General features: G+C 41.8%; 1 protein-coding gene across 1 annotated transcript; it reads right to left on the reverse strand.

Moving 5' to 3' along the window:
- Positions 1-27,363, reverse strand: QPCT (glutaminyl-peptide cyclotransferase). Its single transcript, XM_008516169.2, has 7 exons — positions 27,058-27,363; positions 18,327-18,473; positions 11,681-11,959; positions 6,611-6,787; positions 4,362-4,461; positions 1,823-1,939; positions 1-578 (listed from the first exon to the last, which is right to left on the reverse strand). Exons 1-7 carry the CDS (start codon positions 27,175-27,177, stop codon positions 409-411), a joined length of 1,110 nt encoding a protein of 369 aa, XP_008514391.2. The 5' UTR covers positions 27,178-27,363; the 3' UTR covers positions 1-408.
- Positions 27,364-27,592: the final 229 nt, after the last annotated feature.

Genomic DNA, 27,592 nt, shown 5'->3' on the forward strand with positions numbered 1-27,592 from the left:
CATGATGCAAATCTAGGATTTATTGATCACATATTCAACGACATATACAGAATGAATCTATAGGATAGAAGTTTCCACATAGCATTTGTCTAGAGTCAGATTAGTTTAAATCGTGCCTTGACTTTTGAATGAAATACTAGATGCAATTATCATAAACTAAATCAGAATATTACAAATAAAGATATTCCTTTTTTTGTTTTTTTGAGGAAGATTAGCCCTGAGCTAACTACCTCCAATCCTCCTCTTTTTGCTGAAGAAGACCGGCCCTGAACTAACACACATGCCCATCTTCCTCTACTTTGTACGTGGGATGCCTACCACAGCATGGTGTTTGCCAAGCGGTGCCATGTCCACACCCGGGATCTGAACTGGCGAACCACGGGCCACAGAGAAGCGGAACATGTGAACTTAACCTCTGCGCCACCGGGCTGGCACCAAATGAAGATATTCTAACACAAAGACTTGTATGATCTTGTTTAGATTGTCGATGGTGGTTTCATCCAAATTTTCTTCATTGTCATCCATGGTGTGCCAGACTTCAGGGAAAGGAGACGATATCAGATGCAAAACTGGAACGCCTAACAAGAAAGAATCAACTTGTAATCAAATGCACATTTCTGGTGAGTAAACTAGCAACTGTCATTCTTCAAGTAGAATTCTGGGAGCTCTGTACCTTATAAAAACAGCTGATAATTCATCATATTCTGTGTACCTCTTTGTATCTCACCCTTATACTCCTAAGTCATTCATTCATTAACAAATCTTAATTAATTCAGTAAATAAGTATAAGGCAGCTTCTATGTATCAGTCCCTATTCTAGGAGTTGAGGTTTCATCAGTGAAAAGGCCAAGCCCTGCTCAGATGGGGCTTACATTCCAGTAGAGAAAGAAGCAAGTAAACAAATATAAAAGATAATTTTGGAAAATGATGAGGCTTATGAAGAATAATAAAGCAAGGTAAGGGAATAGAGAATGAGAGGCAGACAGTAGGGCCAAGAAAGGGGTATTTAAAGTCATGGAAGGCCTCTTTGAGAAGCTAACATTTAAATAGAGACATGCAATAAGGAGAAAGCAAGCTGTGTAAGATGTGGAGATGAGCATTCCAGGCAGCACTGGTAGCAAGTACAAAGGTCCTGAGGTAGGAGTATGCTTGGCCTGCTTGAGGAACAGCAAGGAACCAATGTGGCTGCATCAGAGCAATCATTGGAGAAAGAGGTAGGAGGTGACATTTGAGAGGGAGAGCAGAGTCAGAAAATAGAGGTGCTTGTAGGTCATGGTAAAGACTCTGGGTCTTATTCCACATGACGGCAAGCCAACGGAGCTTTAAAGCAGGGAAGTAACATAATTTGATTTACATTTTTAGAAGATAGCTCTTACTCCTATGTAAAGCATAGGGAAGCAAGAACAAAAGCTGGAGACCAATTGAGAGGTTACTGCAAGAGTCCTTGGGTTGATTTAGATTTCCACCAGGAACATCAAGGATATTGCTTCCTTATTAATTAGAAAACACCAGAGTTACACAAAGTGTAAGAATACAATCAAACTCCATGAAAGGGAAGGCACGGACAGTGGAATATGAGCTTTCATAAATATTCTAGGTGTGGGAAAAAATATAAAGGTGTCCTCAAGGATTTGAAATGACTTTCATGAAAAAATGGAAGCCATGAGATGATTAGTGAATGATTTAATTAATTAATTAAATGTAATGGTTCTTCACACTTCTGGATTGCTGCAAATGCACATAAAACATAATAAATACAATAGGTAAAAAATGCACATGTGCATGCACACATACATACACTATACATACACACACACGTTACCTTTGTTTAAAAATGGAATATGGTCGTCCTGGATCACATTTCCATAACCATTGCTGTGGAAATACGGCCTCTCATAAGAGTGATCCTTAAGCAAACCTAATTCATGAAGTTCATGTTCTGTAGATGACAATTAGACAACAGATGTGTATCTATTTTTATCTGATCAATACTCAGAATGCATAAGCAGTTTGAAAGCCTAGCAAACCTGGCAATGGTTCTTAAAACATTATGCAGCAGGGAGCACAGCCACACCTGTGACAAGACATCTGGGCTGAAATGGGGTGTGTACATTTTGGAGCAGTTCTGAAGAGAGCAGAGTCTCACGCGGCTCTAGCTTTGCAGGTGAGAATCTCCTTAGAGGTAGAAACTCAGTAGAACAATGGAGGGATGGAATGAGGAAAATGGGGGAAAAAACACAGGCGTAGATACTTACAGCTCCTAGATCCTGGATGAAGAACGCCTTAAGAGAAGACGTGGGGCTTGAAAGGGGAATAGTCAAACAGAACAGGGCTGAAGTATACTGAGTGGCCACTCTATGGGAAAGGATACCTATCATGACCTGCACTAGTGGGTCTCAAATTGTGGTCTCTGACCAGGGCATCAGCATCACCTGGGAACTTGTTAGAAATACAAATCTGGTCCCACCTCAAATTTACTGAATCACAAATCCTGGGGATGCAGCCCACTGACCTGTGGCGTAACAAGCCCTCCAGGTAATTTTGATGCACACTACAGTTTGAGAACCATGGGCCTGCATTCCATCACTCTTGGTTTTTTTTCCCCCTGCTTTTTTCTCCCCAAATCCCCCCAGTACATAGTTGTATATTATTTTAGTTGTGGGTCCTTCTAGTTGTGGCACATGAGACGCCACCTCAACATGGCCTTATGAGCAGTGCCATGTCCATGCCCAGGATCCAAGCCCTGGGCTGGCGAAGCGGAGCATGCAAACTTAACCACTCGGCCACAGGGCCAGCTCCTCCATCACTCTTGTCATCTTGTAACAGAACCCGTGTGTTACGTATAACATGAGTTCTATGTTATAAGATGATAAGAGATCACAAGAAGAGGATTAAGAAAACGGAATGAAACTTCATAGGATAGCTGTGGGTTTTTTTGATTGCTAAATTTAAAGGGTAAAACTAGACCAAGCGGTAAGCACGCATATGTAATACAATTTGGGGAACATCGAGAAAGCCCTTGCCACCACCATAACAATATTCCTATCTGTTTATTGATATTTATAATTCCTTTACCTTAGGATACAATTTTTCCTTGTATAATTAGAGATATGGTTTGAAGCATAAATACCACTAGGAAGGACGGCACAATGGGTTAAAATTGCATTAAAGTGTAAGTTACTGATATAAGTTCATTCTGGTAGAGAAAATAAGAAAAGTGCACAAAATCCTTGAAAGAAGGCCAAACCCAATTTCTTGAGGCTACCATCAAAGTAAGGAAAATATGACGCGAGAAAGAGGCCCAAAAAGTTTATATTAGTATTAACGCCATGATAGGAATTCTTCCAAACCCGGAATTGAAATTTGCTAAAGATAAGCATCTGAGGTTCAGGTAGAAGCTTCTCTTGTATATTCTAGATCTGGATATTGGCAAATTCTGAACTCATGGCAAAAGCATGTGTTGAGATGGCAGTGCTTTCCCACTGCTTACAAGTAATACAATTCTATCCTGCTCCAAGAAGTTTATGTGGCTAGTAAGGAATTCCTAGCCTGCAAGTTCTTGCCTCAGAAGCAGGCTTCCTGGCCTGAATTCTATAATAAAAGTCTATCTCATTTTCATCTCTCCCAGATGATGCCAATTGGTTTTTTGGGGGGAGGGGGGATGTTTAGGGGGTGGAGAAGTAGAGGTATGAAGGAAAGAAGTTATTCTCCTTTTCTTTCTCCATGCCCCAATCCTCTCTCTTGAGTCACAGATATCCTTGTTTCTTTGCCTGGCCTGGCCTGGCCTGACTCGCTCATTTATCTGACACTAAACCTTCTCTTAAATGACTCTTGAAGGATCTTGGCTTTCTCTTGCATCCCAATCTCTTCCTCCTTCGGAAAATAGGCAGAGTTTATATTAGATTAAAAGGAAAATCATGCCTGGATAATGCAGAAAATAGAAGATGACGAAGACAGAGATGGAAAAGAAAGAAAAATTAAAGAATATCTCTTGGTGTCATTATAAGAACACAGCGTTGATCACTAGCCAACATGCTTGGCTGAGTAAAGGTTTCCCTGGAAATGCATTCCATATGCTTCAAACGGGACTCTGGAAAAATACTTTCAAACCATTTCTTAGGATATGCAAATATTAAATGTAGTGTTTTATGTTTCCATTTCAAAATGCAGTTTCATGTAGGCAAATAAAGTGGGCCTACTAAAAGAGATAAATAAGAATAATAATCAATAAAGCAAGAAAAAAGACAGTAAAGTATATTATATATTCAAATCCTAATTTAAATCAAATTTTGAATTTCAAAGTGTAGTGTTTGTCAGCAGGAAGAAACCAGGTTTGACTTTTTAATGACAATGGTGCTTACCAATTGCTCGAAGTCTATCAAACCATCTGGCAGTATTTGGAAAAAAATTGGGAAATGTTGGGTTTGGAGCTCCAATTAAATCCAGCAAGACCAACAAATCCTAAAGGAGAAAAAAGATTGTTTAATCGCTGTCACCAAAACACATTTTACATTCATCAATAGAAAAAAACAATCAGGGGCCAGCCTGGTGGCACAGCGGTTAAGTGTGCACATTCCGCTTCAGCGGCCCAGGGTTCGCAGGTTCAGATCCCAGGTGCAGACATGGCAGCGCTTGCCAAGCCACGCTGTGGTAGGCATCCCACATATAAAGTAGAGGAAGATGGGCTCAGATGTTAGCTCAGGGCCAATCTTCCTCAGAAAAAAAAGAAAAAAACAATCAGTCCAAACTAACTTCATTTTCATAATTGAGAGTAATACAGGGAGCTGTATAAATGAACAGAAAGTTTAATAACATTGTAAGCTAATGCTTTGAGGAACTTTTTAAATCTTGCTTACGCAATGTGGACAAATGGCAGTGGATGTCCTCTGTGTCTGTAACCTCAGAAGAATAGCCACAGTTAGATAAATATTTTATATATTAAAAAAGAATATATTTACTTTATTTTCGGGTGGGAGTACACGCCTGTCTGATCTTCTATTCCACTCTAATTAGCCATTTTATCCTTAGTCTGTAATGATACAACTGCCTATAGGAGAGCACTGGATAATAACTACTTATTCCTCAAAGCAGCATGTAAGAAAAATTCCCTGACAAGGAGCACTATGACCTTACATCTCTGGCTCTCCATTTCCTTTTCTATCAAACAAGAAGTTCAAACTTGCTAATCTCTAACGGTCCACTCTGGCTATAAGCCTCTATAATTAAACCAGTGTTTCTTAACTTGTTTGAGCCAATAAAACATTAGTAAGCTTGAGGACTCCCTGAAGAATACCCCCCCCCCCAGATTAAGAATTCCTCATTTATATAAGTGAGATAATGTGTGGGTAAATACCTAACAGATCCTGACACACAGTAGATAAATATTTGCAGAGTTTATGATTCTAAAGACATAGTATCTATTAACCCATGAATGATGATTAAATATATTTCCTGGGGAAAAATAGGCTTGTTTGAAAGAGGAGTATTGGATAGGCTACTAAGAGTTTGTTCCTGGGGGAAAAAATGGTCTTAATCATCACTATGGATTCATGTATTTGGATGGACTGATAAATAAATAAATAACATTGTTCCTCCTACTGATCAACAAGATCTCTCCTCTTCTGAACCCTGTTTACCCACTTGGGCACAAGTGACTGGATGAGGTGTCAACCATACTCTCCTGATCCCATAAGACTTCCCAATGGACAATGGGAAGAAGAGAATGTCAATATGAGACGTGTTAGAGTCACAGAGGACATTTAACATGGCCATTTGGACTCACAGGGTAAAGGCTAGTGATAGGACAAAGGACAGGGAAGAGTGGAGGCAGTTAGGAATAGGTTTTCAGGTCACAGAGAGGGTGAAGGCAGATTGGATGAAGGCACAGGGAAGAATGAGGTCTCAAGGGTAGCGTGGGGTTCCAAGCTGGGGTTAGTGAGGATTCAAGTACCGAGTCAAGGTCAAATATGAGAAGACAGTCAGAATAGGGAGAGAATTCAAGGGCAGGGTGAGGAACTAGGGAAGGAGTATGGGCCCAGGAATGAGGATGAAAATGGGGCCATGTGTTGCACCCATTGCTTGGTAATAAGAACAGGGTTTTAAGGCAGCATCAAAATGTCTCCACCTCCATGTCAAAAACACCACATCAAAACCGACACGACAAAATGTCATACACACACTTGGAGGTATGATGATGCTTTGAAGCCATTGAGGAAATTCTTCACGCACATCCCCACACTGTGTCCCACTCTTACTCCATTTCCCAAGACCCCAGCCTCCTCAGGCTTTCTAGAGGCCTCAAAGAAGGGATTTGCTCTCTGTACAGTCCCCGGGGAATGTGCTCCCACTGTACTGAACTGAATTTGATGTTTCCTTTATCTGATTCTTTACACCATTTTAATTAAGCTCCATCAAACATAACTTCTAACCCAGAATCATTCTTTTTAGCTCTGGGATTCCTCAAAAACCCAATGCCTGCCAAGGAATGCTCTATCATAAACACTCTGTTCCAAAGACGCCATGGCATTTTTAGGTCTTTAATTGGCTTTAGCTTTAGCTCCTTTGAGGCAGAGCCTGCAGCTGCAGCACCATGGAAATTACCAGGACTCACCATGCCATGCAACTGGTTGGTGTCTGTTGCTCCAGGTGGGTGTGGGGTCGATGCCATCTTCCGAGCTAAGTGCTGAGACCCGTACAGAGAATCTTGAGGAGACCAGTGAAGAAAAGCCTCTTCCCCATCAAAGAAAATCAGCTGGAGTGAAAGATCTGGCTGGGAGTTTGGAATCCTCTGGTAAAAAGAACAGTAAGAAGATAGCAAAAACGCTGTGAGGATTAAAAAACAGCATGCTTTCCCATTAATGGGGAAAAAAAAGATAAATATGCCATGAAGAAAAGGAAAATACCAAAGCAAATGAAAATATTGCCAAAGCTTATTTCATACCACTTCCTCTCTGAAAATCATCACACCTCCCACAGTCTTCGCCCATATAAAGAGAAGTGTGAAACTGTGGAACTGCTATGACGGACATCGTGACACATCACCTAGTTCCCTTTCAGAAGAATGTGTTGCCCCTGCTGCCGGGACAGCTGTCAGCAGAAGGCCTTCAACTGTTAGCCCCTTTAGGAACTGCCTCAGCCATATGGGTGTTCTTCACCCAATGACTGACCGAAGCTGGTCCCAAGGGCTTTCTAAAGGGCCATTCTACCTCCAGAGCCCCCAGGGGTTGGCTGAGGCTGTTGTGGAACCTGCATGGCAGCTCGATTTCTCCCTCTGCCTAATCCCATTTTTCTTCCCTCCCTGCCACTGGTGTTGAGCCAAGCCCACTCCCTAATAAATGACCCAAATGCTAAACTCCACAACAGTGTACATCCCAGGGAACAACCTGAAAGCACTGCAAATCTTTCTTGCTTCTCACCTTATTTAAGTCTGCAATTTTTTTATTGAGTCTAAGTTCAAAGATCTGTCCTAGGAATGCAACAGGGACACAAGGAATGATAATTATAGCCTCTCCCTTGAAGGAACCTACACCTTAGTTGGGTGAGAGAAAGATAAACTGAATATAGGAGCATGACCAAACATGCCAAGGTCACAAATGTAACACAACATCCCTCTGGGAATTGGATAGAGTGAGAGGTTGAATCCGCCAGACCTCAAGGAAGACTTTATGACGGTGACAGTATTTGAGTGGAACTTAGAAGGGTCAGTAGGATTCTGATCGATTTTATACTTTCCACAGTCAAACTCTCACCTTTCAGATTAGTCCTTCTGGTACTCTGACTCCCACAATCCTTCACTCCTACAGGAATCCCTAATCTATTGAATCATTCATCTTTTCAGTCCTTCATCCCCATGATGTCCTCACTTCACTCCATATTCTGCTTCAATTCCAGAGTCAATCATTCTAAATGCTCCCTTGCATACACACTCAACTCCCTTGCCTCTTCCTGCCCTGCTCAAACTCACATGGCAAAAACATAACCTTACGTCCAACTCTCTGCCTACTTTGTGCCTACACTCATGCAGCTGAACCCGGCTGAGAAAAATATACAACCATTTGCTCTCTCTGCCACAGTACAGTACAGGGAGAACGTGCTCCCATTGGACCAAACTGAATCTGATGTTTCTTTAATCTGTTATGGATATAACTTCTCTATCTTCCCAAGGATGTTAACAATAGTGTCCTTTAAGTTATCTTCTGCTCCTGTACTCTATTTCCTCTGGGTTCATTTTTCAATTTCTATTACTTGTTTTGCTTGCTTGCTTTCATGCTGGAGACTGTCCTCAAATGTCTGGTCGTCCTTTGTGTTCAGTCACATTAAAGAATAAGGTACTGAAACACTGATTAGACACACAGATTGGTTGGCTTCACGGCAGGGCAATCTCGTGCGCAGTTGGTGTTTTCACTGAGGATCCCCAACTGTCACTGTCTATGGGTCTTTTCTCTGAGATGGCTCATGCTCTCTGGAGAAGGATCCTCAAGTTTCCTGGCTACTGGGCATAAGCTGGCTGCTCGCTTTCTCAGGCTGGAACTGGGGAAAAGGCTGGGGAATTTCACTGTTCAATGTGTAGACTTTCACCTATCTTGATTTCCATGAGGCAGCTTATTACTGCCTTTCTCTATATCCAGTGTCCCCATATCCAGAACCTCCCTGATTCAATTTCTCCAGAAAAATGTTCTATCATCTCCTCCAAGAGTACAGGTGAGGTACTCACATATCTGCTAGATGCGGGGTGGGAATCTATTTACCTAAGTGGTCCTTTTACAGATTAATAAACACTCCTTCCCAGCCCCCTGCCTCACTTTTGCCTTCTTCATTCCTCCCTCCAGTTTCTGAGCCATTCCAAGATTTTGCCAGAAAACCACCAGCTTCTTCCATTTCCTCCTCTCCCAGGGGGAATGTGACCTCTCTATTCTGCTATGTCATTTGCCCTATGTCCATTCACCTTCTGTCTTCATATCATGGTTCCCATTAACAGATGTTCCCTAGTTCCTTCAAAGATGGAGTTTTCCTGATTGTTTTAGGGTGATTTCACAAGAAGGAGAAAAATGTTTTTATCATCTAAAAACTAAGTTATTTTGTATGCTGATCATTTCAATTGTCCTAATATTGCTCCTTTATTAGACCACAGGAAAAGGACAGTTTACCATTATACTTTGAATCTCTCATAACTACTGACAGCATTAGGTACAGGAGGTGTTTGTCTGTATAATACATATGCACTCAGGGTTTAATAAGAACTAAGTAATTAAACAGATTTTTCCAATGGCAAAAGGTTCAAGGTGCATACTTCAGTGAGACATTCTGAGTTTCCAGTTGTTTCAAGGGCCTTTACTGGCCCCAAGTTCCAGCTCTAAATCAAACAGCATAATCATGGAACACCAAGGCAGAATGAGACTGCTTGGGACCACAGACTTTCTGCTCATGCCAAGAGCAGAAGCAAAAGGAGGTAGTTTCCACATTCTGCAGGCTTGAAGGTTCATGTGCCTCACTGAAACTTCAGCTGAGGGACTCCATTGATCATGCAATAATTTACCTTCATGCTGTTCTCTTAGCATCAGTTCATTTAGACAGGCGAGACTGTTGTGGACAATGATCCTGAGATCTATGACGCAACTTGCTCTTTTTACTTCTTTTCAGGACTGGCAGGAAAATAAGTGTGGCCCTCAATTTCTAGTAACTCAGCCTAGTACCTTGGAGTGAGGAAAATCTGTGTAGCCTGATTTGTGAAGGTCTTCCGATCCTTCTTCATTGTAATACAATAAATGCCTAGTTACCAGTGTTAACATAGTCAGTGAATTATCTTCAGTCGCTCCTCAGCCAAGGTTGTTATCAGCTAATGCCACAATAATAAGGTGTGTAAAACCACCCCAAACTCAATGGCTTAAAACAACAATCATGTGTCTTCCTGGGTCTGTAGATCAGCTGAGGGACAGGGTTTGGCTAGAGGATCTCTGCGTCACCCTGCAGTTATCAAGGTTGGTTCTGCTCCACACATCTCTTCTCCTTCTCAGACTGACAGGCAAGCCAAGGCATGCCCTTCTCATCATGATGGCAAAGCATGAGAGAGCACGCCCTATTGCATAAGCACATTTCCAGCCTCTGCCTGTGTCACGTCTACTAGCATCCATTAGCCAAGACAAGTCAAACAACAAGTCCAGAGTCAAAGAATGAGAAAGTACAACCTGCTACTGTGGGAGGCCACAGCAAAGTTACAAGGCAAAAGATGTAAACGTATAAGTCTAATCTTATTACTGGAAGGTGAAGGGCCACAAAGAGTTGGAACGATAATCCAGCCTACCATCCAGTGCTTTCCCAGGTCACATTCCACCACCACCTACCTTCCCAATCCATGACAGCTGAAGAACTTGAAATAACTCCTTAATACAAATACAGTTAAAGTACAACTGAAAGAATAAATCCAATACTCTCAAAGTTTGCATTCTAAACCAGTTTTTTTAATATGGATCAACACCCAGAAATGGGATTGCTGGATAATATGGTGGTTCCATTTTAAATTTTGTGAGGAACCTCCATACTATTCTCCATAGTAGCTGCACCAACTTGCATTCCCACCAATAGTGTACGAGGGTCATTTCATTTCATGTCCTTACACTAGAATGCAAATAGGAAAAATTAAACTTTTATATCAGCTTCTGAACTGCATCACCCAATTGCTGGGGAAGGGTGCTAGTTAAAAGCAGGGAAGAGCATGGGACAAAGATATTACAGAAGGTTCAGAAAACAAAACCAAACGAGAAAACAGTGAAAAGGATACCAAGAGGTTATAAATAATTCTTGTTTTCTTCAAGTATACCATATCCGGCAAAAACAGAACCAAATCTCCCTATTGCTTCCATTACAAGATAAACATTTTACTTCTTTACCCTCATTGTATCAAAGGCTAGCCCCTTCATAAAGCTCTGAGGGAAAAAAAAGACATGTGTTGCCTGTGAACAAAGTTTCTTGTCTTTGCTTTGTTATGTCTACTTGGTTATGAGTGATATCCGAACAAAACGTCCTCATCTCGTTTAGCCCTTTTTTCCAATATACCTTTAAGAACACAGAGACTGAAATAACATCTGAGAATCCCAGAAGTATTTTGAGCTGAAACGTAACAAAAGCTCTGTTATGCTACATAAAATTGAGCCGAGATTGACAGATAATAACAATAATGCATTTCTACTTCATGCTTTTCATCTCGCTATATCTGAATTACCCACCCTCTACTTTGGAACCACTTTGCAGCAACTCCCTCCCCTCCACTCAAGAGCTACCACGTCTCAGATTAGAAGGCTGTGATGTTTCATGGCTATATAAACAAGAAGAAATAAACACAGTTCCCATACATATGCCTGCGCCAACCTTCCACCTTCTTTGTTTTTCGCAAAGAAATGTTGTATTTAACTTAATGTGTATTCAAAACTAAGAAATTAGGTGCCAATTAACGAATTCATTGTCGTGTATCTTAGGTTTATTGCCCACGGTTGACATTCCAAATAATGTAATCTTCCAATTAATACTCATTCAACCTCATCTCATTTTGCAACAAATTAGTGCAAAACGTGCTGAAAGTCTACCTTTCTAAACAGCCTTCTCACTCCCCCAAGGATTCTAGACTTCTCTCTGAGTTACTGCTAATGTGTTTTATCCCAGGAATCTACAAGAATGAAACAGATACCTTCAAGGAAAGGAGTTGCTTGTCTAAGGCACGGGCAAGTTCCAACATCATGGCACATGGCACGGCTGAATCAGTAGCTCCCACAAACACCCTGTTGTTCCATTCGGGAAAATATTTGGAGTCATAGTGACAGGCGAGGACCAGGTGACGTTTAGCAGTGGGGTTGAGGGTGCTGATGATATTTGAGAAAGACCGGTATCCATAGGGTGTCCAACTCAAGAAGGTGTCCACTTCCAAGACCCAGTCAGCTTGAAGTCTCTGAATTCTCTGCATGATGTGCTGGTCAAAACAAAAACCGAAAGTCCAGATCTAGACACTTTTCATTTAAGTATATTTTTAAAATTGTATGTGATGCCTTTCAAGTTAAAAATGCAATACACACTTATTGTATTAATAGTAAGGATGTTTAAAGGAAAAACTAATCCTCTCCCTCTCCCCTAACCTTCCCGCTGCCAGTCAATCCCAACCAATTGTGATTATTACCAACGTTAACAGTCTGATGTGTATCTTTCCACACCCTTCTTGTTTATACGAATATATACTAGCACACAAACACATATATTTGGCCACGTATGTTTTTATATAAATAGAATCCTACTTTACACATTACTCTGCCCCCTTGTTCTTCTTACTTAACAATATTTCATGGACATTTCTACATGTCAGGAGATAGAGATCCAGTTCAATACTTACTAAAGTCCGTTCTCAATATCTCTAGGAGGCTAGGAAGGCATGTTTGAGAAATCAGATATACCAAGGTCCTACAGGTCTCAGCTTCCACTCTTAGAGTGGAAGCCCCACTCTTTGAAGGCAAGAGCTGCAAACAGTAGCTCTTTTTGTCCCAAGTTCATAACATGTGCCCCAAGTCCAGCAAATATTTCAGAACGTAACAAACACTAACAAAATATACTGATGCTCACCTGCTAAGGATAATGTAGAGAGAGTCCAATAACAAGGGGGTGGTTGGGGGATATTTGAGGTCCTGTCCACTCTAAAAATCGATAAGGAATTATGAACCATAATGACATATCAAGTAGCTTTCCTTCTGCACCCAAGGCAAGTCTAGAGCCACTGCAAATGCTGGTAAAAAAATAAAAAAGAATTGATTTTTCCATCTCTCCTGGTCACCTTAGCCCATATGAGCAATATGGTGATTGATAGGAGAAAGCAGCAGATGGAAAAGAAACAGATGGAAAAGGGACTGAAAGTGTCTTCTTTAAGAATCTAGAATTTGTGGTGTGAGAAGTTATGAGTAAATTCATTGCTGTTCCATTTATCTTTTATATTTATTTTCCCTTTGCCTCATTTTCTCTCTAGGTTCCATTTATTTTATTTTGAAATATTATAAACGTTTTTGTAAGTTGCCTTGAAGAATTTTTTTTTAATCAAACAATGAACTAACCATCAACATAACCGGCAATTTGTTCCAGAATTAACATCCAGGGGTGATGGACCTTGAGATGATAAACCTGTAACTTATAATAACTGGAAAAAATGGGAGAGTTTTCTCCTTAAGGAAATACAAGACTTACTAGCCCAGCCAAGTCTCATGCAGCTTGCCCTAACTAACATGACATGACACGTAGGCTGGGGCTTTGGGAAAACTGTGGCAGGAAGCTTCCAGGAAGAACAGAACTAAACCAGAGAGGAGGACAGTGATTCCACAGTCAATCCTGCAAAAGCCAAATAAACGCGTGATTCGCCAGCTAGTCACCCCTTGCTTTCTGTAGAGAGGTGGACTTTGGCCTAAATAGCCTATGGCCCAATACCTTGCCTTTCCTATTACAAGTTTACAAGTTGTCTTTTCATATAATAAAAAAAAATGTTTATAAACTTTTTGAAATCATCATCCCTCTCTCACTTACTTTGTTAACCTCCACAATTCTTAGTACTAGGCATTGCTCACAGTAGGCTATCAATAAATATGGGCTGATTGTAACTAAGAAGTTATTCTCAGTGAGAATATATAAAATTACATAATGTAGAACATTAGCAGTTTGAACAGAGAGAAATCACTGTGCATCTAAGATAAGCTTTCCACAGAATATGAAAATAAGTTATCCCCAGACTTTGGGGAATAGAAGTTTTTCCATAAAAGGGGTCATCTAAAAAAAAACAACCATATACTCCAGAACATCTGGTATCCAGATGATGAACAGCTCCATAAAATGTCTTCAGCACCAATAGCCTGCGTGCTTACAAAGTGAATTGGGATTTTAAAAACATATCTGTTAGCTTTACTCGGCTGAAACCTCACACACAAACTCATTTCCCAACTACTAAACAGGTCTTGGCCATAATTTCTGATGTCTATGTTGACACTAAATTCCACAAAAGCATCAATATATGCCCTCAAAAGAGTTCTCCCTGAAGTAACCTTTTTTATTCAGTATAAATGTTTTTTATTTATCTTAGCAACTAATTTCTTTATAAACAATCAAACTGGCTGCATAATCTAATTAGATTGCCAATATCCCTTGTTGATGTGCTTTTGGCTCTCGGGCTTAGTCTGCAAGTTCCCACCACAATTCTCTAGAGTAGGCGTCAAAAACTACTGCCCTTCTCACTAGAACGCCCCTAGGCAGGAAGTGCTTGGCTGTGGGAGGGAGTCTAAAGCAGCTGCACTTCCCTACACCGGTAGCAAAAGCCTGGGTCCACCAGGGATGCTAAAGTGCAATTTAGAAGACAGGCTGCATTTTGGATCACTATACATCTATTTTTTAAAGTGGGGAAGGGAGAAAGAGAGATGGAGACAGAGAGAGATGAAGACAGAGATAGATGGAGATTGAGTACAGAAAAAAAGAAAAGAATACAGAGATAGAGGTGGAGACAAGGAGGGACAGAGAGTGAGCGAGGAAGAGAGAGAAAGATAAAGGTAAATATAACATTCTACTTCCAGAGGGGGAAGGCCCAGGGGATTTTAGGTTAACATTAGTGAATGATCCTGGGTCTAATTTAATTAAACTTAAATTCTCATCTCCAGGTTCTGAGAATCAATGACATTAGTAGACCAGATTTGTTTGAAGGAAGCAGATTCTGCAGTATTTGCACCAATCTGCACAGACCATTGTCAGGATGCTGAATCTCGCCGCTAGAGATGTCAAGGACCTCTTCCTTCTTGGATGTACCACATACTAGTCTCCTGGGCTCCGAGCTGAGGCTCTCCGTCTGGGCCCTCCACTCAGGGATATACACGCCTTTTGCTGAAGTGGGCCAGCTTCAGCTTCTCAGATGCTCTGTGCAGCTATAGGGGATTTTAACCATGAAGTTTCCAGGTTGCTTCTTTTAGACAAAGTTTCTGGCTTGCACCTTAGTGAGACTTTATCATCTTAATTTTTTAATCTATTTTTTATTCCTATATCAGATAGAAGTCACTGAAATACCTCAAAATTTCATGGCTTCAAATTATTTATTTTACAAATAAATTATCTCTTCAAATAAAGATATTCTAAAAATCCAATAGGCACCTCTAGGCTCATTGATCAGAGACAGTAAAAACGCAGACCAATGGATATTGTTCCTATAATATTCTCTGAAAGAGAATCCATAGCAATGCGCATCTTTATTGACAACTGCAAAACTTAATTCAACAATCAACTTTATATCAAGTCCACTTTTTTTAGATTTGAGAGTTTTCTCTAGTTACAACCCTGGAACTCTATAAATTATAAAACATCTGATCTAGTGCTCAAAAAGGGCTCAGGAAAAAGTTTTTCCACCAATCTTTTTTAAACTTAGTTCTGAGTGAAAGGTACTAATCTTACTCACTTAAGGCCGTTAGTCTAGCACCCTCATAAGAACTCAAGTGTCATCCATGTCATCTTCAAGAGCAGAAACTCTTGAAGTTTCTTCCACAGCTCAGGGGACAGCTCTCTAAAAATTCATGGTGATTTTCTTCTCAAAAAATTATAAAGTTGAATCTCTTAAGTGAGATTTCTAACATCCTGTAAGGATTACTGCCACGTCAGGTAGACCATGCATAGGCAACCCAGGAGCAGTTCTCAACACGTCCCAAAATACTGTCAATAAATTTCTCATTTGCCTCCACCCGCCTATGACATGGAAAATGTTTTTATGGGTTCAGTAACACTTTTCAATGAATACGTATTTTTTAATCACAACAGTGTCTATGTATATTATTTATGATATATATTCTGTTAAAGCTAAATAAAGATCAAAATAGCAATACTGTGTTTATGGACTTCTAGAGGCCCATAGGCAAGGAACCTCAGGTCTGAAGTACACATATGTTTCTGGGTATATACGGCCTTCCGATCAAATGGTATGGGGAAATGAAAAAGGTTCAGTTGAGTGAGTATTATACACCTAGATCTTTTTCTAATGAGGAACTGAGGATTTTGGAAAGCCCCAGTAAGTGCCCTACACTTCTATTAAGAACATGCTTAGGATGGGGCCGGCCCCGTGGCCGACCCCGTGACCCAGTAGTTAAGCTCACACGCTCTGCTTCGGCGGCTCAGGATTTCACTGGTTTGGATTCTGGGCGTGGACATGGCACCGCTCGTCAGGCCACGCTGAGGCGGCGTCCCACATACCACAACTAGAAGGACCCACAACTAAAAAACGTACAACTATGTACTGGGGCGTTGGGGGCTTTGGGGAGAAGAATAAAAAAAAAAGAAGAAGATTGGCAACAGTTGTCAGCCCAAGCGCCAATCTTTAGAAAAAAAAAAAAAGGGGAGAAGAAAATGCTTAGGAGATGAGGCCCAGGGAATATCGTTGAACCGAATGGCACGTGTCTCACTCTCCAACTTGGGCACGAGAAGATCCAGAGCTGGAGACTTTTATGAGCATACACTATACAGCTGGTTCCGCCCAGCCACCACTTTCCAATGATGGGATGGAGAGGTCAAGCAGATTTGGGTCCAAGTTCTGGCCTCATCACTACCACATGTACAACCTTGAACAAGATAATTCATACACCTAAATCTCAGGTCTTTTTAAATCTGTAGCACTGGGATAAAAATAGTACCTACATGGTAGCATTGCTGCGAGGTCTGAATGAGATGATCCATGCAAGGAACTCCATAAAGTCCCTGACCTAAAAACAGTGCTCAGTGAAAGCCAGCCATCATCGTTATTATTCAGTACTCTGCCTAAAGGTTGGTAAGAAGTAAGGTGCTCCTTGGATCTCCCCCATTTAATTCCTTAGGAGAAGCAGGAGCTGTTTGGATGGAAGACAAGAGGCTGATGGGGAGACAGACAGTGGCTGTCTGTTAGCCTTGAGGGGCAGAAGCCATATACCTGACAGAAAAGAAGAGCCCAACAGCTGTGCCACTGCGCCTTGCAGGTGTCACTCTGTCACAGCAGTGGAGTGCCAAGGTCTTTGCCTGAAGAGTTAGGCAGATGGAGTACTCTCAGAGTTAGATATGAGGGGCCAGTCTCTCCCCACTCCTTCTCAAGTTGCCCCATGAAATGGGGCTAGTTTTACAAAAAACAGTCATTCAGAGGCAAAGTTTCAGATTGCATAAGAAGACTGACACTAAGGAGGCAGATAGACATTCAAAATCTGACCCAGCTTATGGCCTAATCACCCCTCAATGGCAGTGTCTTTCAAACTGCAGTGGTAAAATCAGTGGGTCTTGAAATCAGTTTAGTGGGTCATGATTAGCATTTTTTTAAACTAGTAGAATAGAATTAATATCAGAGTAATATTAACATATTAATATGATATTAATAACAGTGTCAGAGTAAACTGTAGGTAATAAGAGTATTTTTTCATGAAATTTTTGCGTCAGTTAAATGTTTTTTTACATATCACTCAATCTTTTATTTTTTTACATTTATGTAAATTTAACTAACATAAAATGGACACACTCAAACTTATTCATAACTGAATAAGGAAGAAATACAGCAATCAAATCCATGTTTTTGCAGCTGGTCAGCCTTTTATAGCTGGTCTTTATAACTACATTCTTCCATTATCCATTTCATATTTCTTTTGTTCTCAGCAAACTTATCTGGTTGTGGTTCTTCACCTGGTTGAACAACCCTAACCTCCATTTGTGAAGAGTCAGGACCCTTGGTAGTCATGCCTGGGTTGGTTTCTTGTGATTTTCCATTGATTTTATTATTTTTCTTCATCTTTATGTTTGTGTGGATAAAATTTAAAATGTATTTTTTTACCATGGATCAGAAGTTTGAAAAGCACTGCACTGGAGAAAGTAGCTTATTACTGATCTTGACTCTCCCTCCAGGATGAGTACAATTTCCCAATGGAGAATGAAGGCCTCACAGGACAATACCTCACTCTCGGCCCAGAACCTCCAAGCAAGGACTGTAAAAGGCTGTTAATGTTGGGTGTTTAAGAGTCCAAGAAAACTTGGTTGGGTGCCCCGGGGGTGTGTTATAGAAATGATCAAGAGTTGAGTGCTTAGTACCCTGTCTGCTGTTGTACCCCGGGGAGAGATTTCACACAGAAATTGAGTTAGATTAATACGCATCACTTAATTCAGAACAGATGTTTCCTCCCAGTTGTTTGCTTTTCTGGGTTGCTTATTTTGGTGAATAATAAGATGACATGACATATCTGAATGTTAGACAACTCAGCACTTTGGACATAATATTATCTCTCATGTGAAAGCGAATACTATTTAACAAGCTTTAGGTTTGTGTGCTGTGTTCTCACCTGGCGAGCAGCGTAGCTTCCTCGGGATCCCGGGTAGCGCTCTATCAGCAAGGGTCGTAAGTCATTTTGCCACATTTCAGAAATATTGGTGCCTTCTGCCACGCGCCGAAGAGATGACGAATTCAAAGTGGCTGGTCGGTGATAATTCTGAGGATTGAATCACATTATTGAACTGGCTATCATTTCATAACATGTTTAAGACTCACCCTGAGACATGTGCAATTAAAAAACATTTGCTTTGAATCTCAAAATAAAGGGATAGCTCTTATGTCACGCAAGGTACTTTAAACTACTCAACTTTAAAACTGGTCTCTTAGACCTAGAAAGTTAAACTAATTGTTTTGGTAGTTTATTTTAAAAATAAAATTAACATAATTCTTAGAACTTGAAAATTAATATTTATCACATTTCCTGTGTAACGTTTAATGATTTTTGGTACAATTGCTTTGTAAAACTAAGGTTTAAAGATATCAATTATTGGGGCCGGCCCGGTAGTGCAGTGGTTAAGTGTGCACGTTCCGCTTCGGCAGACCGGGGTTCGCTGGTTTGGATCCCGGGTGGGGACATGGCACCACTTGGCAAGCCATGCTGGGGTAGGCGTCCCACATAGAAAGTAGAGGAGGATGGGCACGGATGTTAGCTCAGGGCCAGTCTTCCTCAAAAACAAAAACAAAAAAACCAACTATTGATCTCTTGTTCTTAAGAAAACCCACTATTTAAAAAAAGAACGGGCAACAAAACAATATATTTTGTTCGCATAACTGTTTTATAAAAGGCAGTGTGGTGTTACAGAATAAGCACTGTCTTGAGGTCGGACAAGGTGGATTCAAAGCTGCTGGCTGCCATTTATAGGTTGCATAAGCGTGGACAGTTCCCTTAACTTCTCATTTCTCTCAAAAAACTAATAAAGGAGTTTGAGCTAGATCTGCACTGTCCGATATGGTAGCCGTTAGCCACATGTGACTATTAAGCTCTTAAAATATAGCTAGCCAAATTGAGATGTGCTTTAAGTGTAATATACACAGCAGATTAATAATTTTTATAGTGATTACATGTCGAAACGATAATTTTTGATATGTTACATAAAATAGATTGTTAAAATTAATTTCACCTATTGCTTTTCACTTTTTTTAACGTGGCTACAGGAAAATTTAAAGTTACATATGTGCTTCTCAATATATATTTCTATTGAACAGCTCTAACCTACACGATTGTTGCAATTCCTTTCACCCAGAGTTTAATGCTTCTATAACCCATTAAATAGTACACTTTTTATCTTCAGTTAAAATTATTTTAATATTCTATTAATGCTCCAACTCTTAGGTACACTTATATAATATTAAGTAAACCTTAACTTAAACAGCTAAGTAAATATAATATTCAAATATACATTTTGGATACTACTTCACACATGCTGTATTTTCTTATGATACTAGTAATGATGAATTATTCACTGATTACAGGTTTATCAGGCACTCAGTGACAAATGCGTTACTCCTCTCCACAAGGAAGTGAGTGGTTGGTGAGATGATTTCTTCCCTAAGGGGAACGATGAAGGTAACTTAAGGGTTTTAAGTTCCTTGGAAGCCAAAACAGAAATTGGAGGAAGCTTGTCTATTTTACAGTTCTTTCAAGAACCAGTGTCTGTTGAGTATGTCTAAGTAATCACATAGGTATTTTCACTCCATAAGAAACACTCCGTGAGGCTGGTGAGAAACTGTGGAATTAGAGAACACTTACCACCTAATTACTTATATTTATCTACACTTTGATATGCCTCATCATTACTCTCCGGTATTACCAAGCAGAGAGCATGAGCTGTGGGTTCAGACAGACCCTCTCAGTTCAGCCCTCATCACTTACTGGCTGTAACTCTGGCAAGGTTACTTAACCTCATTAAGGCTCAATTTCCTCATCTCTAAAATGGAGGTAATAACACCTACTTCCTAGGATAATTGTAAGAAGGGAGGTAATCTATGTAAACTCCCATGGTAAATATTCAATAAGTTTTAGTTCTATTATCTTCTATCAAACACTAAAGAGATATAGAATTGAGAGCTGGAAAGGCCACTTAGAGATGACCTAGTCCACCCTTTTTGATGTATATCAGTGGAAACTGAGGTTCATAGAAATCAGCTGATTTTCCCGAGGGCGTAGGAGAGTTTACGGGTAGGTCCACAAAAAGACGCCGGTTCTGTGCATTCCCAATCCCATGCCAGTCCTGCTCTGCCTCCCTGCTTCCTCTAGACACACTTCCAGTTTACTCCCGAATGTTGATGCCATGCCTGAACATCTTCACATTTGTGTTTATTTACTGGTAATACATTTTTAAATATATTTCCTTAATAAATTTGCCACTGCAGCCTTTAAATTCCTTGGTACCTCCAGGATCTCAGTCCTCACGTTAACTCTCAAACAGCACTTTGAGAAGAAAGCTGAAGCGAAAAGACAAAACAACAGAAATATAGGAAGGGAAAAGAAGAACATGGAGGCAAGAAGTCAGAAGACTTACATGGTTAATTATTATTTAACCCAGCCAACAGGAGCTTGTCTGGTCTCTCCTGCCTCAGGAGCTCCAAGCAGGGCCACTTGTCCCAGCTCACCATGCTTCAGTCACCCTGGTGTCCTTCCAGGCCCTGAAGCAACGTGAGGCTCTGCCTTGTTGGGCCTTTGCATCTGCAATGCCTTCCAGCTTGAAGGCTTTCCTCTTCCTCTTCACCCAGCTAACTCCTATTCATTTCATGTTGCAACTTGGAGGCCACTTCCCGTGTGTTTACTTGTTGAACATCTGATTTCATACAGGATGTCAGCTCCATGAGGGTAGGAACTCTCTTTCTTATTTTCCACTTTCTCCCCAGAGCCACACAGTGTCCAGCTTATATTGAACACTCGAAAAATATTGGGTGAATTAATCAAATAAGGAATCAACAGATGAACTATCCTTCTAAAACTATCTTTACATAATAATAAAGTGAAATGGGTATTTTAGTCATCATAGATATCAAATCAGTTGACTGTACCAGCAATTATAAAGACAGGAGAGAGAGGGAACTACGTGCTGCAAAGGGCCAGGAAGGGCTGCGGCTCGGTGTTGGTGCTCTTTGCTCTTTTTGAATTTCTGACAGTTGATGCTTGTGATGATTTAGAGTTGCACTGGCCCAGGGCAGTCACTGTGACAATCAAGAACTGTTGTGTTGGGGCCGGCCCGGTGGTGCAGTGGTTAAGTGTGCACATTCTGCTTTGGTGGCCCGGGGCCTGCCAGTTCAGATCCCGGGTACAGACATGGCACGGCTTGGCAAACCACGCTGTGGTAGGCGTGCCACATATGAAGTAGAGGAAGATGGGCATGGATGTTAGCTCAGGGCCCGTCTTCCTCAGCAAAAAGAGGAGGGTTGGCGGCAGATGTTGGCTCAGGGCTAATCTTCCTCAAAAAAAAAAAGAACTGTTGTGTCAGGAAGGCTGTTTGACCAGTGACTCCTTTTCTATTTACTGTCCATTCCTCCTTCCCAGAGCCTGGCTGATCACTGTGGATGAGATGCTTCACTTCATGTCCACAGTGAAAGGAAATCAAGCTCACGTTTAAATGTGCGATTTATGGAGGCTTGAAAGAGTTCTTAAGCGATTTAAGAGAAAACAGGGACAAAATAAATAACTTTCCAGTATCTCTAGCTGTAACAGTTATTGTGGATGAAACATAGTTGACAAACAGCACCAAAAAACGTTGAATGGATGGATAAAGGGTAAGCTCAGCAGACAGGCCACTGATGCTCCTGAATACAGAGACTTACACATGTTGCTCCTCAATCTCCTGGGCTCAACCATTTAATTAACTTACTTCAGCAAAGAGCCCTCCCTCTCCTCACCTTCCTGGGAGTAAAGATGCTCCTGTGAAATGGCGGAGAGAAAAGCTTCCCAGTCAGTGAAGAACAGAGAGGGAGAAACGACCACACTCAGTTAATTACTTAAGCCTTTCTATTCATTAAAGCCCTGTATGCAAAAGCATTTGACTTTTCCAATCTAAATGGCATCCGTTCGATTTTTATGGAGACTCACTCTCAGAGATCAATAAACATAAAAATCTATATGAAGGGGGGAGGAAAGAGTAAGAGGAGAAACCTAGAAAGAAGGTGTGGACTGGGATAAGGAAAATAAATGAGGCAAAAATGTGTTGGGCCTGATGTTAGATGCAAACCTCAAATTATTCTAGGTTCATTTCAGTTAAAAGGCACGTAGACAACTTTCCATTGGTACAAGCATTCTCAGAGGAATGAGTCTCTGTTACAGCCCCTGCCTTGTCTTTTCATCCAGGCAGAAAGGACAAAAAGTCTGCTTTGGGTGACAAGAATCTTTCAGCTAAAAAAGTGTGAACCAGATATCCTGAAGCATCTCCTCTAGGTTAAGCACACGGTGCCTGGCCAAAGAGGAGTTTAATTACATAATTTGTAGAGCTGGCTCAGCGTGTGGAGGGGTTTGAGATCCCAAACCACGGAATTAAAGGGGGATCATTACAGAAGTGCAGCCAGTGCAATTCCAGTTTCCATCCTATATGAACATCTCCCAGACAGCATTCAGATTAACACCTGTGTCTATCTACAAATCCAACACAGCCAGCATTTACTGAATTCCTTCTGTGTATCAGATGCCGCTGACATTACAAATGCAGTTATGGAAGAGCTGAGAACTGAATAAGATAAAGTTCTGTCTTCTTTCAAAGCAACCAGCCCTCTATCTAAAAGCAAAACAGTACGGGCTTTGAACACTACATTGTAGGGTCAGGTCCCAGCTCCCTCACTTACTAGTTGGGACTAGGAAAAGCTTCCTTATCTGTAAAATGGATGTCACAGTACTTACCTGCCGATGTAGAAGCTCAAAGACGGCACATTTTTGTCTTTCTTCCCCTGCCAACACCCAGCCTACCACTGACCTCCCTGTCCCTGCCTTGGAGTCTCCATTGCTGCTTCCATAAGAATCATGGTGGGTGGAGGGGTGGATGGCTAAGGACTTTTAGAACCATGGAAGAGGGGAACACTAAGGACTTTTAGAATACCTACGGCTCCGGGGGCAGAAGAATGTGAAATGCTGAAGACAGCAGTAATTGTTTGCCAGAGCTGACCCTGGAGGAGGATTCCCAGGTGAGACCAGCTCTCCTATATGTGGTTCCTCTGTTCAAAAAATCTGCCCCTGTATCCCCAATATGACTTAAATGTTTCTACTTCACCTTTGTTACAATAAACAAAAATTCTACCATTAAAATACATTGGGTCCCAGCTTTATGATAGAGAAAGTTTGGAAATAACCTAAATATCAACAATAAAGGGACAGTTAAATTATGGAATGAAGATGATTTTGCAATCATCAAATGACGCTTTCAATGACTGTTATTGGCTCAAGGAAATACTCATACTGTCAATCAACATAGCAAGATATAAAACTGTATATACAGCACAATCTCTAGTATGAAATAAATATTCATGTGTTTATTTTAAAAATAAACAATTAACCTTTATGGAGCACTTACTATATGCCAGCCACTGTGCCGAGGTCTGTACAGGGACAGCTCATTCAATTCTCACAAAAACCTGTGAGATTGGTATAATTATTATCCATCTCTATTAATGCAAATATACACATACACATATATATGGAGAGAGAGACAGAACTAAAACATCAAATTTATTTATTTATTTTTGCTTGAGGAGGATTGGCCCTGAGCTAACATCTCTTGCCAATCTTCCTCTTTTTGCTTGAGGAAGATCACCCCTGAGCTAACACCTGTGCCAAACTTCCTCTATTTTGTATGTGGGATGCCACCACAGCGTCGCTTGGCGAGCAGTGGGTAGGTCTGTGCCTGGCATCTGAACCCTTGAACTCCGGGCTGACAAAGCAGAGCACGTGAACTTAACTACTATGTCACCGGGCCAGCCCCAACATCAAATTTATTTAGAAATAAAAACAACAAAATGGTTAACAGCAATTATCTCTGAATGTGGAATTATGGGAGAACGATAGTTTTCTTTTTAGTATACTTTTCTGTATTTTCCCAGTTTTCTAAAATGAGCACATGTTAACTTCATAATTGAAGGGCTTCAATAGAAGCCATACTTTAATGTACTGGAGCTAATAGCTTCCTTTTTAAAAACATATGTAGCCCTCTTAACAGCCATCAGTCACTCCACCTAAGGGAGGACTGACTTAATGATATTCCTTTTAACAGCTGGTTGACAATGCTGTACTAAAGGAATGAGTTTGTACTAAAGGAACAGGATTAGGAGTCAAGGAGGCAGGGGGCAGGATTCAGAGAAGTAATTTCGGAATATGGATGAACCCCCAGAATAACAACCTTTAAGCTCTATGAGGGAGATGAGAGAAAGGGGAAATAGGGAGTGAGAGAAGAGAAGTTTCCAAAAACAAACTACCTATTTTGGAATTCCATTTAAGATCCACCCTGACCTAGAAAGGGGAAGCGATCCCTTCCTCTGGCCCTCCAACCCTCCAACCCTCCCCCACAGCCCCACACTCCTTCACTACCTGGACACTGTTCCCTGTGCCATCAGCCAAGACTCATCTATCTACCTTGAAGAAGAGAGTGGAGGAAGAAAGGAAAGATGAGGGCTCTTCAGTTCCCTAGTGTAATCGTGGTTAAGTTTCCTCATCTATAAATTGGGGGAAAACATACCCTCCTCACAGGGGCACTGTGAGATTCCTGTGAGATGGTTATCTGGTACCCAGATGCCAATGCTCCTTAATATACACCTGTGGGCCCACCCACAAATCTAACAATTTATACTGTTGCTTCCATGGAAAAGTTGGTTGCAGGTTTCAAATAACCAACTCACAATCTTCTGAACACAACCATAAATTAAGGTTGAACTGTTTTTACATACTAAATGCCACTAGAAGAGACACACTGTTTTTTCAAAGCAAAGAAAATGGATTTCAAAATCAATGCTTTCTTTACCACACCTCACCTCTCGCCAGACCAGTGCACCAAGGGCACACCTCACATGATTAAAATGTTAAATGCCATATAGAACAGGAAGGCCTTTATTTTAGAGTGGACTTATTCATTTCCCAGGCTGCAAACTTGTACTGGCCACCTGGAAATTTTATGAAGTCCTACAGAATAAGGGAGGAGAGGACCAGAAATCGGGAAGTGTCGTGGCTGATTGTGTCATTTGATTACACCATTTGAAAGCATCATTTCCCAAGACAATAGCGAATAGAAGCCTCTTAAAATAAAAGGGATTTGTGCTTTAAAAGACATTTCTCAAAAGTTAAATTCTCATTAGTTTAAAACATTTTAAGAATCCATTACCTTCTCCAACCCACAAATTCATCTTGCCTACAAATGATCCCTTCAGAGCCGTTCTTTCAAACAGGTCTCATCTCACTCATTCCCATCCATTTAGATGTATCGTAAAGACAGATTTGGCGTGGCTCCCATTCTGGTTCTTAAGGCCCCATTCCCAATTTCTGACCAGGAAGGTACCCACCGCCAAGTGAAGGAGAGGATTTAAGTAGTATGTAACTCAATGTTCCTCAATGAATGTTACTCCTACTGAACCCCCATAAGAAGTTGTTTTCCTTATAATGAAGTTATTCTTGAGTCTACCTCCCTCATCCTCACCAGGTTGCCTGTGGCTGGCGGTCTCCGTGTGTAAGTGGGGGCATGCTGTGGCCCCTGAACGGTGAAGCTAATTAAGCATAACCCAGAGAACTGAAGCTGGCTATTCATAAACGTGTGTGGCTGGGTGAGAGTGGGCTTGTGAGCCAACACAAGGCCCCTGCATTTACTAGCATGCTGTGTATTTGAAACGTGAGTAAATAGAGGCATACTGCAAGCATTCAAAAGATCTGCTCAACATTATCAGAGTTTATATCCGTTTACTGTGCTGCTTTTCTTAGTACCTTTAAAAGCACACCATTTTACTCCAATAACATTAAATTTGCATATGTCCCTAGCAATGTCACGATTTCAAAACTGTTACGCAAGAAAGGGAAATAATCGTGAACCTCTTTCCTTCATACACAGGGAACTTGCAAATCACTTTTATCCTAAGTTCCTTATATGAAATTTTCACCTACAACTAGATACATTGCTCTGACAACTTCATTTTACTCCTTTTTAAGAAAAAAATATATATATTTTAAAGTAAAGCGGGCCTCCAGTTAAGTTCCTTCGTTCTGAGCTGCTCCGCTTAAAAATCTAAAATAGACAAACAATTACATGTCCATCCAGAGACTGCATGGAAACTTCAACGTCTCAAGGGCGTCCTTGGATGCAGCGGTGGGGGAGCCGTGGGCACATCCCCGCCCCCCGCCCCCCCGGTGCGCCCCGCACCCTGGCGGCCGCGGAGCGCTGAGACCGCTGGCCTCGCGGGTCCCGAGTGGGCGGCTGCGCGGCGATGCGCCCTAGCCTCCCTGCTGGGCGGCCGCCAGCAAGGCACACTTCCTGCGCCTATCAGTACCCGCATCAGACCACAGTGAGGGGAGGCCGGTGACATCACCCAGCTCCCGTGGCGTCTCCAAAGCAGCCCCGAGGCCAAGGAGGCACGCTGGCGAGGACGCAGAGCCGAATTCCTCCGGGCTCCTGATGCGGGCACGGCTGCCTGGACCAGGGATCGCGGCTCTGCCCCGCCTCCCATCCTGCCTAGGTGGGGCTCTCCCGGCCCGCCGTCCCCGCACCCGGCAAGAGCCGCCCAGGTACAACCACGCAGCAGCAGCCCCTCACCTTCTCCTGGGTCCAGGCTACGGCGCCTGGACTGACCCCCCAGGCCGCCCGGGGAAGGGCAGCCACCAGCAGCAGCAGGTGTAGGGTGCCCACGACGCACCGGTCCCCGCCGCCTGCCATCTCTCCGAAGCTGTCTGGGAACTGGTTCCCCCGGCCGCTGGCGGTCACGAGCCCGGGAACGCGCGTCCTTCGCCTTCCCCCTTCTCCACCCTTGGGTCGACTGCGCCCGCCTCCCCATCGCCTCCCGGTCGCCTCCCCGCTGCGCTGCGCAGGCAGAAGCCACTGCTCTCCTCCCCTGGGCTGTCCTGGGAGGCACAGCTTCTGAATCCAAGGGAACAGAGACGACCACTTCCTTGTCTTGGAGAGGAAGAAAGGAAAGAAGGAAGAGACATGGAAGAGACATTTTTATGATCTCCAAAGCTGTAACCACGGATAGAGAGGGGCGGGAGGGTTCATCAGACCCAGTGGGGTTATGAAGTGTTTTCCCACAGCTCTGTGAGAAGGGATGGACAGGGAATCGACATTTACTCAATAC

This window comes from Equus przewalskii, chromosome 14 (assembly GCF_037783145.1).
Source record: "Equus przewalskii isolate Varuska chromosome 14, EquPr2, whole genome shotgun sequence".
In the NCBI taxonomy this organism is placed as follows: Eukaryota; Metazoa; Chordata; class Mammalia; order Perissodactyla; family Equidae; genus Equus; species Equus przewalskii.

Bases quoted from the DNA above. Each gene is read 5' to 3' on its own strand.
- QPCT (XM_008516169.2), bottom strand. From the start codon at position 27,177: ATGGCAGGCGGCGGGGACCGGTGCGTCGTGGGCACCCTACACCTGCTG. The intron at 4,462-6,610 runs GTGAGTCCTGGT...TTTCTCCTTTAG, and splicing joins CCAACCAGTTGCATGGCATG to GATTTGTTGGTCTTGCTGGA. The intron at 579-1,822 runs GTAACGTGTGTG...CTTTCTTGTTAG, and splicing joins TATTCCATTTTTAAACAAAG to GCGTTCCAGTTTTGCATCTG.